This window comes from Lepus europaeus, chromosome 1 (genome assembly GCF_033115175.1).
Source record: "Lepus europaeus isolate LE1 chromosome 1, mLepTim1.pri, whole genome shotgun sequence".
Taxonomy (NCBI): domain Eukaryota; kingdom Metazoa; phylum Chordata; class Mammalia; order Lagomorpha; family Leporidae; genus Lepus; species Lepus europaeus.
Window position 1 is genome coordinate 149,613,092 of NC_084827.1, and position 15,669 is coordinate 149,628,760.

The window sequence follows — 15,669 nt, forward strand, 5'->3', positions numbered from 1 at the left end:
CGCTGTAATATAGGATGCTGGTACTGCGAGCAGCAGGTTAACCTGCTGTGCCACTGGTGGCCCCATTCTAGCTAACCTTTATTGAATGCTAGCATAGCATCAAGTTCCATTCTCACCTAAGTTGTGTTATCTTTTATTATCCTCATGAGGACTCCATGTGGTACGTGTTATCATCCGTGTCACTTTATAGATGAGGAAGCCAGTGCTTAAAGAGCTAGCTCACACAGCAGGAAGAGGACGAGTCAGGAAGTTTAAATGCAAAGTCTTTGCTCTCCTCTGACACTTTGTGTTGCCTCAACTAGGGCAGGAGCTGTACATGACACTGTGGAAACCATGGAGAGCACACCAGACCCAGCTCTGTGGGGGCTATGTTAATGGAAAAACCAACCCATACATAAGTGTAAAATCCAAATCGAGACACCCGTATGGAAACATTGGCTCATAGCTAGTGGAGGTGCCTTGGAGGGGGTTTGGCCCAGTCCAGGAGAAGGATTTCCTTGTGGAGGTGATAACTGGGCTAAGGTTAGAGGACAGATAGGCTTTCCTGGTGAAGAGAGGAAGGAAAGTGCACCCAGCAGGGGTCACAGCTTGCTCAAAGGAACTGTGGCAAGAGGGACCAAAAGAAAGCGAGCAGGGTTGGGTGGCAACCAAAGGGGTATGGATTAGGAGAATCCCAGTAGGAACGTGGATGCTTTGAGGTGGCAGGTGTGGTGGTATAGGTAAGAGCTGATGGTTGGACCGGCCCTGGCCATTTATGGACAGTCCAGTCCCCCTCATCTTGTGGACTTGGCCTAGGTCAAGCAAGTGGCTTTTGTTGACCTGGAAGAGTCTGTAATATATACCCATCCACATATCTGCCCTCTCATCTTTCCGGCTCGGACAGGGCTTGCTCCAGGCTCCAGGCTGACCCTGTTTGAAGCTTCTGCTTTAAACACTGAGCTTCATGCCGTCTCTACATCTTTCTTTTATCTCTCTGTGTGTGTGTGTGTGTGTTACTAATGTTTTATTTTTTTCCCCAAAGAAACCACTTATTTAATGGGTACAAATTTCCCAAGTACAACTTTAGGAATACAGTGATTCTCCCCATCATACCCGCCCTCCCACTACATCTTTCATATCCATTTCTTGTACATCGTCTTGTCCACTTTCCAACAATGCTGTTAGGTGAGTGGGCAGGGACTGATGGGGAACACAAGACCCAGAGGCTGAATCACTTGTCCACAGCATCGCAACTAGGAGGTGAAGAAGGAACTGACTCCACATTTTCTCAGTACGAACTCTCTGCTCCTACCACCTTTACACAAACACCTGGCTTCTCTCCTATGGATGTGGCTCATCCTAATCCCTGTTAGGGGGCTGTTTCCTGTCCCTCCCATGTTGCTGCCTCAGGACAGCAAAGGCTGGCCATCAAGGAACTAGTTAAGACTCATTTTCTGGAAGACTGAAAGGAGAGAAGCAGTGAATTTGAAGGACAACCTGGAGGCTTTTTTTTCTTTAACCTATAAGTCAGTTTGCAAGTATTTAAGGCACAGTCATTCTAGAGCCTGCCTTGCCCAGCAACAGTTATTCATTCATTTCCCACTCGCTCATTTGCTCCACAAATACTGTGTATGTGGTCCCACACTGGGACTGGAGATCAAAAGTGAACAAAAGAGGTGGGGTCTCTGACATCAGGGGACTTTCAGGCTAAGGGGCAGGATAGACAATAAACAAGAGCAGGCACTGGATAATTACAAGCTATGTGTGTGTGAGTGTGTATGTGTGTGTGTGTGTGTGTGTGAAGGGAAGAAACAGGGTGCTATGCAAATGAATGAGGGAACCTGTTGACTGTGGGTTGACAGTTTGGGGACAGCCTTTCTGCCGATGTGACCCTTAAGCTTGGGGCGATTGAGGTTTGTCTGGAGACAACTGAGGGGAAGAGCATTTGGAGGGAGGGAACAACACGTGAGAAGGATCCTCAGCAGTGAAGAGCTGTGCTAACCACATGGAAGTGAAGACCTGAGGCCAACCCCAGAACAGTTTTGAACTAGTTGGCAAGTGATCACCCAGGAAATAACCCACTGCTTGTCCAAGCTCCCCTGCACCCACCATCCCAGAGAGGGTCAGTGGGGGCTGGGGACATTGACAAGAATGTGCTGTACACCTTCTGAGAGTCCTAGGTTAGAGCCACAAACAGCCAACAGCTGGTGGATGTGCCAAGCACTATCCTATGAGCTTCTATAGAAAAACTAATAGAACCCTCGCAACAACCCTCAAGAGGCAGGAAATGTTATGAGCTCCCCTTGAGATCTGGGGAAACTGAGGCATAGAGTAATTAAATAACCTGCCCATGGTCATCCAGCTAGTAAGAGGCAGAGTGAACATGAACTCTGGAAATTGGCTGCAAGTCCATGTTCTCAACCACAGTGTTATACAACCTTGGAATGCAAAGACTCTCAGCAGACCAAATGTGTGCTAGTTGGGGCCTTTTGCAGCTCCCTAGTGGTGGGTGGACGATCGTTCCTGGTTTGTGGGGTGGGAGCCATGACCTTGGGCATCTTTCCCTACCCTCTGCAGATGCCCCCTGCTCCAACATGCTGGGGATGCTGTCTGGCCTCATCGCAGACTCTCAGATCTCCGCCTCCTCCACCCGCGAGTACCTGTGGAGCCCCAGCGCTGCCCGTTTGGTCAGCAGCCGCTCAGGCTGGTTCCCCCGGATCCCTCAGGCCCAGCCAGGTGAGGAATGGCTTCAGGTGGACCTGGGAGCACCCAAGACAGTGAAGGGCGTCATCATCCAGGGAGCCCGCGGAGGAGACAGCATCACTGCCGTGGAAGCCAGGGCATTCGTGCGCAAGTTCAAAGTCTCCTACAGCCTCAATGGCAAGGACTGGGAATACATCCAGGACCCCAGGACTCAGCAGCCAAAGGTAAGCCATTCCTAGAGGGCTCTCTAGCCTTACCCCAAGCAGCGAGGCTAACTGGGGGGCACAGAATTGGAGATGCTGACTTCCCATCTGAACAGCCATCATCAAACCCCTGCAAGGCAATCCAACAAGTGTCAGCCAGAGATTATTTTGTGCCAGACACTGTGCTAAATGCTTAGATGCTCTCATAAGCCATCAAATGGAATTCCCATTTTAGTGATGATAAAACTGAGTCCTGACATCCCACTCAGGGTCACACAGTTATCCATGGTAGAGCCAGGATTCAGAAACTCCAAGTCTGGCCCCAAAGCTCTCTTTCAGATGAAGTTTCCTTGAAATTGGTCAAACATCCCAAAGGGATGTGGGTTTTGGAGACCAAAGTATAGGAAGGAGGAGTTTGCTTCCAAAAATAACTGTGTTTCTGACTGTTACAGCACTCCTTTGCGTTTTCTAGTCTTGTCTGCTTAGGTCTTCCCTTCCTCTCATACCGAGGCTGGGGAGAAGCAAGCGAAACTTACTGCAGGCCTCAAGTTCAGGCCAGCGCAGCCTGCACCCTGTGGTGACAGGGGTGAAGGTCGGCCTCCCCGACCAACACGTGGGGCCCCAGGACAGGGAGACCTCATAACCCCAGCCCTGGCCACGTTCATCACACTGGTCCTCGTTTCTAGGTTACCCCTTGTTTTCCTCCCAAAGGAAGAGGGCAGTGCAGTCTCTGGTGGGCCGCCTGCACCAGCCAGTTGTTCCCCTTGTGGATGCCGAGGCCAGGGCTGGCAGGAGGCTTTGCAATGCTGATTTCCTCCCAGCACGGGCCTGGAGAGGTTGCGGGAGGGCGTGGTAATGGCACATTCAGTGCATGGTGCAGAATGAGGGACACAAGCTTCCCCACAGAGAGGAAACGGAAGTGGCCTTGACCGGGGTTGGAGACAGCCCTCCCTGAGACAGCATTCCCCTTCTGGAACTGTGGACCTGGGGCGTCCTGCAGAACAAGGCCACCCATGCAGCACCCCGGCGGCTCACTGACCGCAGCCCTTGGCACCTGCACCTGCCTTTCCCTAGGTGAGGGAGGGGTGGCCAGATGTGCTTCGGGTAGGGTTTCTCACTGGCTCCCACCAGGGCAGTTGGTTTTGTGCAGTAGGGCTCTAGCTGAGTTTTCTTGGACAGAACTGCTTTCATTAAACAAAGGTTTGGGAAATGTTCTCCTTACCACGAGTGTGTGACCCGAGGACATGTCACTAGCCTGGAGGAGTGGGGTGGTCACTTTCCCTTCAGGCTCCCAGGGAAGCAGGAACTCGAGGTCCACTGGGACTCTAAATCCAGACTTTCAGGCATTAGGAAAAGCAGCAGCGCTTTGTGAGTAAACAGGATTTCAGAACAGTCAAGTCAGCCTGAAGTGCCTTCTCTTCTCTTGCTAAAGTCAGCTTAAAGCACATCCATTCGGAGCCTGCTTCTCCCCCCACATCCTCGGTTTTGGTCCCAGGATAAAAGCGGACAATTGCGACTTTCTTCTGCTCTCTTCTCTGGGTTCCTAACCACCTTCCAAATGAATAAAACCTTGGTCTGAAGATGAAACTGCCCTTGATGCTGCCTGCCTGCTTGGCTGTGAAAGGCGGGGAGGAAAAGGGGGAAGAGAGGGCAGGGAGTCCACACCAGAAGGGCTGAGCCACCGTCTCTCTGCAGCTGTTTGAAGGGAACATGCACTACGACACCCCTGACATCCGAAGGTTCGACCCTGTTCCCGCACAGTATGTGCGGGTGTACCCGGAGCGGTGGTCGCCCGCGGGGATCGGGATGCGGCTGGAAGTGCTGGGCTGTGACTGGACAGGTAAGGCTCTGCTCTCTGCTGGGGGCTCACTCCCATGGTCTTGTGCACTTGGCATCCAGGGACACTCCTGGGGCAGGGAGAGCAGAGGGGCCCCGGAGGAGCCCTATCCGGTGGGCACCCCTGCAGACCCTGGCCTCTGCCACGTTCTCAGACCACAGGTACTGCAGCCTCTTTCCAAGCTACGTGCACTTTCTTTTTTTCTTTTCTTTCTTTCTTTTTTTTTTTTTTTAAAGGCTCCCTTCAGTTCTCCAACCAGAGTCTCTCAAAAGCAAATCATAACCACACACCACCCACCCCAATTCAATTAGACCCTGACTCTCAGGCCAGAGGGTTGTGCCTGTTGATTTAGGGAAGGAAAAAAAACCCTCATGATAATAAAGTAATCGGTTTATGTCTGAATCTGGCCTCCAGATGTCACTGGCTAAGAGACTTCATTTTCATTTCGAAGCCACATCTGTAAAAGGCATTTATTTGCTCGGGAGGGGCCTTGTTGCAGGAGAGCTGTTGGCAACGGGGCTTCTGGATCACTACTATCCCAGCCAGGTGGCACAGGCCCGGGGCGGGGCCTCCAACCCTCCCCAAGAGGGTGAGGGCCCCGGAGCATGCCCACACAGCCCTGTTTCTGAGGGAGGACCTTACCCTTCCGAGTCCGGCCCCACCTCTCCTCGAGGCACCCGCCCTCCCTTCACAGAAGGGCTGGCACTAGATCTCACTCTCTGGCAGCCAAGGTGAGCTCGCAGGGCCCATCCAGGGCTCAGGGCCTGAACCCGGCACCAGCAGGAGCCGCGGGTAGGCTAAGCTGGCCTGCCCTCTCTCCACCAGTGCCCCAGGAGTCCCCATCTTCCTGTCTGTGCTCTACCTGTCACCAGCCACCCAGCAGGATAGCTGGAGAAGGATTAATAAGGGCATGTCAGAGAAATACTTTTGGCTCCCAGGGAGAAAAGTACTGCCTGTGCCCTGGCTCTAGCATTGGCTCAGAGGAGCCCCATTGAGGTGCACGGGCAGAGAATTGGGCCCAAATTAGCCTCTCTCACCTTTGAATGGAAGGCAGCCCCAGTGAACGCATTTTAGCAGAAAAACACTCACGCCCCGTCGTGTAGGGGTGAGGCCAAGGTTGCCTGCAGCCTGACAAATGTGCAGCACCTGTGCTCTCGCAGGTGCTGAGAACCCACGTCCAGTGCAAGCTGACTTCATCTGTGGCTGCGCTAGGCTCAGGGAGTAAGCGCCTAGGGCATCCAGGAGCCTCCAGGCGGGTGACTTTCAAATGTTCATGACCATGATCTGTATCACAGCTCGCCTCACTCACAAGCACACCACACACACACACACACAAGTGCTCGCATCTATGGGCACAATGGTATACTGTATCATCAAGTTCATGGATTCTGGGGACAGATTGCCCAGTCCTTGTCCTGCCTCTCCCAGTCACTGGCTGCAGCACCTCAGATGAGTTGTGTCCTTCTCAGTGCCTCTGTTGCCTGAACTGAAGAATGGGAATGGCATTAATCTATACTCTCCAGGATTGCTGTGCATATTAAAGACTCCATGGGTGTGAAGGACTTAGGCTTAAGCTGCTGCCTGGCACCCAGTAGCCCGTTATAATAAGTAAATGGAACTGAAGCCAAAGGTTCCCAAAGCAGTGCTCATCCTTACTGTGGGAGTGCACTCTGAAATCGTGTCGCTCGTATATTTAATGCTAATCGTGACCCATTAAGTTGATTCCACAACCCACTGATGAGTGTGATGAATGGTTTGAAAAACAAAAATCTCACAGACTCAGGACCACACCGAGCCTAAGGGAGGAAGGCACTTGCCCAAGGTCACCCAATTCTCTGGGGGCCACCCCACTCCTGTGCCTGCTACTCCCAGTTGTACCCTGCTTTGTGCCTGCCGGGCCAGTTGCTAATGACATCTCCGTCTTGGTTCTCTCCCAAGCCGCCCCCAGTTATACCGGTGATGGTCAGCAGCAGGTTTCCCATTTCCAAGTCCTGCCTGGCCAGTCCCTGGAAGATCGGCATTGAGCCACGTTACCCTCCGCCCAGCCTCCTTGCCTTTGAAGTCCCTGACATCTGGTTTCAATTTCGGGAGCGCGTTGCTGCTCTTTGGGCAGTTACTTCCTAGCTCCCAGTGCAAGCGCTATGGGCATGGAGCTGTCCACCGTTTCTTTGCTTTCATCCAAGCACCCTGCCCTTGCTGGCGCTCTGAGCCCCCTGGATTTAACATCCCCACCCACAGCCGATGACCCACTTTGCTACCTAACATTTCCAGAAACTGTCCTCCTTAGGTCATGTGGCTTTTTTTTTTTTTTTTTTGGTTTCTCAAACTTTCCAGTCGTTTTTGCAACTCATCTTTGGTTCACTTCTTCATTCCCACCCCCAAAACGATCACAGAAAAAGCAGTGGGCTGGGTTGGGTTGCTACAGCTAAGTAATTTGACAGGCCTGCTTCACCTGGTTGGTAGGTTGGTTTGTGTTTCGAATGATTACTTCTTCCTTGCTGCCCATAGGTTGTTTTACAATGGAGCCTGAGAGTCTATGACACGGTGACAAATCTGAACTTACAAATTAGGACGCTCTGAGGCTATTTGCTATGTGTGGTGAGCAAGAGGCAGACACAACTAAGGGAAGCATGAAAGGTTATGTGCGTGGTACTTAATAGCATAAAGGCGGGAAGTCGACCGTGAAAAAGCTATTCAGTGTATTTAGCAATTTCCTTCAGCTCCTGCCTTTATTAGCTGGTCTCCTGAAGAGCGCCTGACAAAGGTGCCTAATCACATACAACAGTGCAAAGGTGCATGTACAGGCAGGAGAAGAACAATCCACCATTTCTTTGGGGCTCCTTGTTGGCAGGTAGCTCTGGGATGAAGACACCACCTCACACGTGGGCTTACGCACCCGATTTCCAGAACCCTTTTCACCCCACCCAGGGCCTGACTCATGGCGCCATTCATTCCATGAATGGTTGCTGAATGAATGGCTGGTGTGAGCAAACAAACAGACCAATGAATGGATGAATGAATCACCTAGAGCCCAGGTCAAAACCGAATGCCAGCAGCCAGGTTGGGCTGGGTCAGGTTTTATTGCCTGCTATTTATTATAACGTGTTCAATAAGTTGCCAACACTTACGAAGCTAGAGATTTTACATAGGAAGTTTTGGCTTCTTGTAGGGGGAGAGCCTGGGGGAGGAGACCTGACCATAAAGGGCCACCTCCCTTCCAGGCCTCTTTTCAACCAGGCATGCAATGTCCCTGCTGCCACCGCCCTAACACACCTTACTCTGCCTCCAGCTGCTGTCTGCTTCCCTCACCCATAGTAACTGCTTGGATCCAGGGAGCATTTGCATTGGCCACACTGCACAGCCCCAAATTAATTTCACCAGAGTCTGGAGGCCTTTAAGTCCACATTCCCTAGCCATCCAGTTTTGGTGCAGATATACGAGCACAATGTGTCTGGAGCTGGGTTGCCCAAGCTGTGGGCGGTATTTATGGTTTTCAGCATGTTACAGTGGGGCCCCATTGGTCAGGGCGTTTTGAAGTGTTAGCTTTGGTTTGCGAAAGTTGTGTTGGATTCAGAGAAAGCTGAAAAGACAAGGTCTGTTCTCTGTGAAGCAGGAGTGTGAACAGGCAAGGCCTCCAGCAGCCACGCAAGGGGCAGTGCACACAGACCCATTTTCCTTATACTAGAAGCTCGCTTTGTTAAACACTGAGATTTCTCCAAACCATTTTTGATGACTATTTTTTGTGTGTGAGTGTTAGCCATGATTGTGTCTTAGAATACTGAGCATGGTTCCAGCCCTGCCTTGGGGTGAGCATCACCCTCCTCCATTATTGCCCTGCATGGCCTTTTGTGCTGGCTCAGGGGCTCTTCTGTAGACTCAAGAGCTGAGATTTGTGCCCAGGCCCTGGTCCTGGCTGCTCCTGTACACCAGGGCCATTGTCAATCAGCTCAGACTGTGCTCCCCCGTCTGCTTAGGCAGCGCACAGGTGACTTCGGCGTCTTGTGCACCTGTGTGCATCTTGGCTTTCCTCCTGTAAAAGCCCACACTTGGTTTGAACATCTTCCCCCCGCTGGGTTCCAGCGTGAGCTGCTGCAGCATGTTCCTCTCTTCCTTTGCTTTTATTCAGACTCCAACCCCACAGCAGAGACTCTGGGACCCACCGTGAAGAGTGAAGAGACCACCACCCCTTATCCCATCGATGAGGAGGCCACGGAGTGTGGGGAAAACTGCAGCTTTGAAGACGGTAAGGATGGGGTGGGCATCAGCTGTGTGTTCTCAGCAGCCAGGGCCAGTGGCTACTTCAAACCAATCTAGAAGCCTTCAGACAGTGTAACGACCAGGACTGCCCTGTGGGTGTGGACCCACTGGTCACCAGCAAGGGGAATTCTTCCTTCGAGATGTCACGGTTAAGCCCTCTCCACTTGGCTTCTCTTGTGAAAGCGAAGCCATCCTCATCCTTAGGCTTCACGGCGTGACTGCCTTTCCTGTTAAGCTGTGTCTCGACGGTGCAGTCAAGTGAAGATCTGGCGGTCACCTGGGGGATCTGGTCCGTGGAGCGTGATAGTGGGGTTAATTCAGCATTTAACCATGCCTTAATTGTATCTCCCTGTGTCTTTCACCGCCACTGATCTGAGCAAGTGTAACAGTGATGATTCTATAAGATAGCGTCTCACATCCCCCGGGACCGAGTGTGGGGCAGAGACAGAGGCAGAAGCCTGAAAAGGCATCTTCAACCACTCCTTCCAAACTCAGGGGCTCCTCATTTGTGGATCCGTCTCTTCCTGTGGGAAGTCTGTCTTCCTTTTGTTTTGTTCAAAGCATATCCAAGTGAGATCAAAACAATAATTGGCAGAGCTCAGAAGTTAGTCACATTTTAAACCATATTGCTAAGGTCACCAAAGATGAGGGCTTGCCTGGTATTTTGGGCTAGAATTTTGAGTCTGGCAGCCTCAGTTTATAGTAAGTTATGGACCATTGTTAAATGTTCATTAAACAAAGTGAGGGAAGACTGGTAAGAGACTGAGAAGATACAAAGATGTAGGAAGATGGCAAATCTGGGGAACCCGTGCGCACAACTGTCCGACAGTATGAGGAACTGCACTGATGGAGTGGATGGCTCCAAGACATGACTACTAAGGAGAATGGGAGGAAAGCCAAAAAGAAATGCTGAAGTGGTGCGACTGAAAAATGATAATTTAATGCATATGCTTTGGGGAATGTGTTTTTGTATATTGTGTGGGTGGGGACACTGTTGGTCAGGGCTAGTGGAATACAGAATTCTGACATTTTAATGAACTTCTTTTTGTTTTCCAAAGAGAAGAAGGAGGCTTGGAGAAGCTTCCAAGACATGTTTTAGATAGTTTGAGGGCCAAAAATGGGATGCATAGGGAGTAACTCCACGGCATTGGATTCACAGAGTTAGTTTGGACAGGGGTGGGGGGGTCCTATCCAAATGACAATCCAAGCAAACTGCAAAAGGTTCTGTTGCAAAATTTCAGAAGTTGATTTTCAATATGATTTTCCCATGTATAGTGGTTTGTTTGATTTGAGGTTTCTTTGATGGCTGCTCACTTCTATTTTGTGTGTGTGTGTTTGTGTGTGTGCAAAACATCGTTTTGTGGAATTTGGTTCCTGAGATATGGAATGCATGCAAACTTAACAGGGGAATTATGGTGTATTGAGTTACTCAGTATTTTTGAACGGAAAAATAGAAATTCAGAAATTGTGGGGAGACGGGGATGGTGAGGGCAAAGGACTAGCTGGCTTTTCCAAGCCACAGGTTGATGCTTCTGTAATGGATTCCATGTGTTTCTTCTCCACTCGAGCTGACTTTGGCCAAGGGTGGGCAAACATTCAATGCCCTTGCTCTGGAAGGGGAGGCAGAAACAGGGCCTCCTGGCTGTCTGCCTCCTGCCTCCTTGACCTCTGGAGGTGAGCCTTCCTCACCCCCACGAGGAGCAATAGGTTTCTCCAGGCTGCTGTTGCCTTTCGACTTCCTAACCTGCATTTGGAGCCTTCCCCACGGAAATTCCTCTCTGGGAACACTGGGAAGGGAAGTGAGAAGGCCGGAGACCCCACTTCCTCCTGCTGCCGGCGTTCGCCAGCGCATTTCCGCTTGTCTCCGTAGCCACTGCTGGCGAGCATCCAAACATGGCTTCCATTTCCTCTCTTTTCCCACCTGCACAGCACCGTCGTTGAGTTGCATGTGTGGTGCTAGCTCAGGCTGGATTTCTAGAGCTGGCTGGAATCTCAGAAGAAGCCCTCTTGATTCGGTCTTCCTGAGGTGAACGCCCAAAGCAGGCGGGCCCAGCCAAGGTGTTGTCACTCGAGTTCCACAGGGAAAGCTCTCTCTGCCTCCCCTTGGGTTCTTTGGCCTCAGGGACTCAGCACAAGGGGACGTTATTCTTCCGCCTGCTCAGCTCTAAGCTGGCGGCCGGCTGGTCTGGCCCCTGCATTTTGTCCCTACCATGCCGAATAGCCCGCCTGGTGTCGCCTCCTCATGGGGATGACGAGTTGTCCCGGCCACTGAAATAAGAGGTGAAGGTTGGAGAACAAGCCTCCCTTGTTTCTTGGGTCACTTTCTCTTTGCTAGCCACAGCCACCGGGCATCTCAGCCCGTCTGGATGCTAATAGGCTGCCCCATCACTTGTGCCAGCCAGGTTGGCAGGAGATGAGATAATACTATTTTTTTGGGAGCCAGCCTTCCACTGAGGCACTGGGGAGACATTCTTCTCCAGCATTTAGGGAACAGCAATTTTCACATTTGTCTGCTCTCCGAGGTAGACAGAAGAGACTGATTAGAGCCTGCAGCCATCCGTTTGGTGGCCTCATTTATAACTGCTTACTATGGAAACCACTGGCAGACTTGGCTGTCGTGCCTGGGAAGGATGAGACCAAAGGCTGACCCGAAAGCCAGCAATCGCCAAGACCAGTTAAATGAATAAGCAAAGGGAGCCACTTCTTTCTCTGCTCCCTACTTGGGCCCTGCCAGCCATTGAATTAGCACCACTGTGGTTGTTTTCTGAACCCATTTCATTTGCTTTCCTTTGGGTTATTTTTCCCCCCTTTTAGACAAAGATTTGCAACTCCCTTCGGGATTCAACTGCAACTTTGATTTCCCGGAGGAGCCCTGCGGTTGGATGTACGACCATGCCAAGTGGCTCAGGAGCACCTGGACCAGCAGCTCCAGCCCACACGACCGCACATTTCCAGGTAAGCCAGCCGCGAGCGCAGAGGGGAAAGGCTACGGGCTTGCTTGCTGTGCGTTTTTCAGCCCCAACTTCCTTTGCAGGCTTCATAACTTCCCACCGCAGAGCAATCCTGTGCTCTTTGCCCACAAACCACCACAGTCTTTGCTCAAGACGTCATCTCACAGAACAGAGGGTTGGTGGTTCCCAGCTTCTCTTGTGATTACAGCACAGCCTGACCACTGGGAGGGAGAGAGGAGGCCAAGGCAAGAAGGAGCAGTTGGGGGAGGTGTGTGGAGACGGGCTGAGTCAACCAAGCTGCCGCCATCAGCGCCTCTTATCACCTTGGGGCTGGGTATTGTTCCTCAGACAGACATCTGAAGACTTGAGATACCAGTGCGCTTGATCGGATGCTCTGTCTGAGGGTTTCAGTGCACCTGTAGCCAACTCGGGGAGGGACGGGGCTGCCTGACTCTTAGCCTCTGCCAGAGCATTGCTGCTGACCCTTGACACAGTAAGCCTAGAGGTGTCAGAGACCCAGTCTTCAGAAGCCTCCCCTGGCACTGTCGATTCCGAAGTGGTGCCTTCTGCCCGCCTAATGGGCAGAAGTAGGGCTTACCCGTAATCTCTGCTGTCACACACTTTGTTAACCCAGTGTTCTGCTAAGGGTTTAGCAGCAGGCTTTCCAAGAATTGAGGGGAGAAAAACCCCTGCTCTGTGATGCTGACCACTTTCAGTGGTGTAAATACTGTTACCAGGTTCAATTTAAGCTGTCCGCACACCTCACTGGAGGTGGAGTTGAGGAGTTCAGTAATAAGGCATTATATCATTTTGTCCATTGTACAGATAGAAAAGATGTAAATGACCTCAGAAACAAAGACTCTGGTAAAAACCTGCTAACGTAATGAGGAAGCATTGTGTTTTGCCCATCTTTTTTTGTTTTTAAAAGATAATCTATTGAGGTATAACTTTATATAATTTCATTTTTAAGAATGATTATATTTGACAATTGGCTTGCAAAACTCCAGAAATCCTGCTGAGTGGCTCTCACAAGCCACTGCGCGCAGGCTGCAGCACGCAACTCCTTAACGATCCGTTCTCCTGCCCCTCTGGCCTGGACCCTGGACCCCTATAAGCATCTGAGAGGAAAGGGGTTACTTTTAGAAATTCAGTGGATCCGAGTTGCAGGGGATAAGGGGGAGAGGCTAGGAACTAAGTGGGGGAGGGGCCCTCCTCTGCAGGTTCCGCAGAGTTGCTGGCTCCCCCTCTCCGGAGGGTCTGGCCGGTCCCCTGTCCCCAGGGGCTGGCGGTAGGACAGATGCTAGAAGAACACTCGGGGCTGACCTCCTGACACAGCCTGCACTTGCTTCCCCGGAGGGTCACAGCGTCTGCTCTGAAGAAAAACATTTTCATATTTCAAGTGTTTATCTCTTCAGCATTTGAGTGCTCAGAGAGATTAATATCTGAAGATCACCATGGCCGCAGGCAACAGGAGAGAACACTTACCCCACTCCCAGTCTTCATCACCCTCCCCGCCTCGTTCCCCGCAATAATGTTTAATTAATATAATAAGCCTCCTGCTCGTTGGAAAAAAATACTTATTTTTCTAACCCAGCCTGGATTTTTCATTTCATTTCCTGTCCTTTGAGACTGGGTCCAATTAATTCGTGGTTGTCCCCAGCCCCCACCTTGTATCTGAATGTAAAGAAAGGTTGCAGGGGTACAAGTGTGTGTGTGCCTACTAAGTGTGCATGCTTTTTTTTTTTTAAGATGTATTTATTTTATTTGAAAGCAGAGTTACAGAGCGGCAGAGGCAGAAAGAGAGAGAGGGAGAGGTCTTCCATCTGCTGGTTCACTCCCCAAATGGCTGCAATGGCTGGAGCTGAGCTGATCTGAAGCCAGGAGCCAGGAGCTCCTTCCCGGTCTCCCACGTGGGTGCAGGGGCCCAAAGACTTGGGCCATCTTCTGTTGCTTTCCCAGACCATAGCAGAGAGCAGGATCAGAAGTGGAGCAGCTGGACTAGAACCAGCGCCCATATGGGATGCTGGCACAGCAGGGGGCGGCTTCACCCACTACACCACAGCGCCGGCCCCTAGTGTGCTTGCTTTTGAGTGGCTGCGGTTTCTGTGCATGGGGGCGTGTGTGTCTGCGAGGTGTGCGGATAAAGTGAAGCTCGGCAGATGCACTTTGCATAAAGAGCTGTAGACGTGGCTCCTCTACAGCCTGGGCCATTTGCTGGGCTTTATTCGGCACCCGCCTTCAAGTTCTTTCCACGGACTCGGGCTGCCTCCCTTGCACCCTGCTAAACAGAAAATTCTAATCCAAGACAATCAGAAACCCGCCCTGCCCAAGCTACAGGGCCACCACTAAACAGATAGCAGTTCTGGGAGAGCTGAGGTTACCTCCCTGGAGCCTGGCCTTAGCCTCTGAACCTTTGCCCTCCTCCGCCTCCTCGTGGTCAGGGCCTGGCACTCACCTAGAGGCCCCGGCGGCTGACCCTTGCTGCTGGTTGGAAATTCTCGGCTTTGCCCTCACTGCAGTGGGGTCAGCCCAGCCTGTGGTTTGGGAGGGCTCTTCAGAGCTCACCAAGCAGGCCGAACTCCAGCGTTTGGCTACGTGGACGGGGGACAGAGGAAATTCAGGCCATCACGAACCACTGGATTCATGTTGTTCCTCCCTTAAGATACTGAGAAGGAAAATCATTTTTTTCCTTTTCCAGAAGAATCCCTAAAGTTTGAAAAAGTGGCGCTTGTCACCTGCCTCGGGGAAACAAAATCATAATATTGTTCTCAGAACCCTCCTCTGTATCCTCCGCTGATTTAAAAAACCGATTTCCATAGTTCCTGTGTTTCTTCTGCTGACACAACCCGGGAACAGGCTTTAAGCAGAAAATAGAAAGCAGTTTCTGTTCAGGGTGGTCCTTTCTTCTTCTCCTTCTTCTTCAAAAGCAGGGGTGGAGGGAGACCCTGAGGGGAGCAGCTGGGAGAAAGGAAACAGCTGTGCGTGGTTAGGGGCAGGGCAAACGCTAATGGGTTCAGAGTGGCAGCTCCTCCCTCAGACCTGAGGGCTGCTGTGTCACCGACATTCACACCGGGCATCCCTCAAAGAGGAGCCCTCTCTGAGAGCGGCCTGTGCCCCGTGCCCTTAGTAGATAAACGGGAGTCACTGAATTAAAGAAGGGAGGCGCCTGTGCCCAGTGCAGGGGGCCCAGGGCGGCAGAGAAGAGTGACAGCGCGCGCAGACAACTGCATCAGAAGCGTCCTCGCAGGAAACTGCTCGCATTCCTTGGATTTTTTCTGATGTCGTTGTTTTCTCCTGTTTTCTTTCTTTTTTTTCCTGCTCCTTTTAAGTCAGCAATTAGCTCTGTTCCCTTGGCCAGTGGTAATGGTTGCTTAAGGCTGAGACACCCACTGGTTTCACTCCCCCACTTTTGTTTTTCCACGCAGTCTTTCCAGCCACTTGGAATGCCTTTTTATAGCCCTCTGCTTGTGGCTTAGCTGCCTGGAGTGTGCTCACCCCAGCCCCTGGGGACCCCGGTCCAGCTTCAGTGACCCCTGCTGGTGGTGTTTTCTCGGAAGCCGGTGGCTCCTCTCTGTGGCTCCAGTGACAAAGAGTGTGTCCCTGAGTGGGAGCTGGCGTGGCGTGTTTTTCTCCCTGGTATTTTGAGTTTTTAGTTTTGAAATGGAGGGATTCAGATCTATCAGGAAGGAGGCAGCTCCTTGAGATAAAAGGGTGGGCCCACATAATCAGAGCTACAGAG

The 15,669-nt window shown here is 51.5% G+C and overlaps 1 protein-coding gene across 3 annotated transcripts in view; it reads left to right on the plus strand.

Moving 5' to 3' along the window:
* Positions 1 to 15,669, plus strand: part of NRP2 (neuropilin 2) — a 115,886-nt gene that overhangs the window by 57,759 nt on the left and 42,458 nt on the right. For all 3 annotated transcript variants that reach the window (XM_062190204.1, XM_062190213.1, XM_062190211.1), the window contains exons 9-12: positions 2,557 to 2,906; positions 4,581 to 4,725; positions 8,849 to 8,965; positions 11,794 to 11,934. In XM_062190204.1, the coding sequence (XP_062046188.1) occupies positions 2,557 to 2,906; positions 4,581 to 4,725; positions 8,849 to 8,965; positions 11,794 to 11,934 (753 nt within the window). The remainder of the gene's footprint in view (positions 1 to 2,556; positions 2,907 to 4,580; positions 4,726 to 8,848; positions 8,966 to 11,793; positions 11,935 to 15,669) is intronic.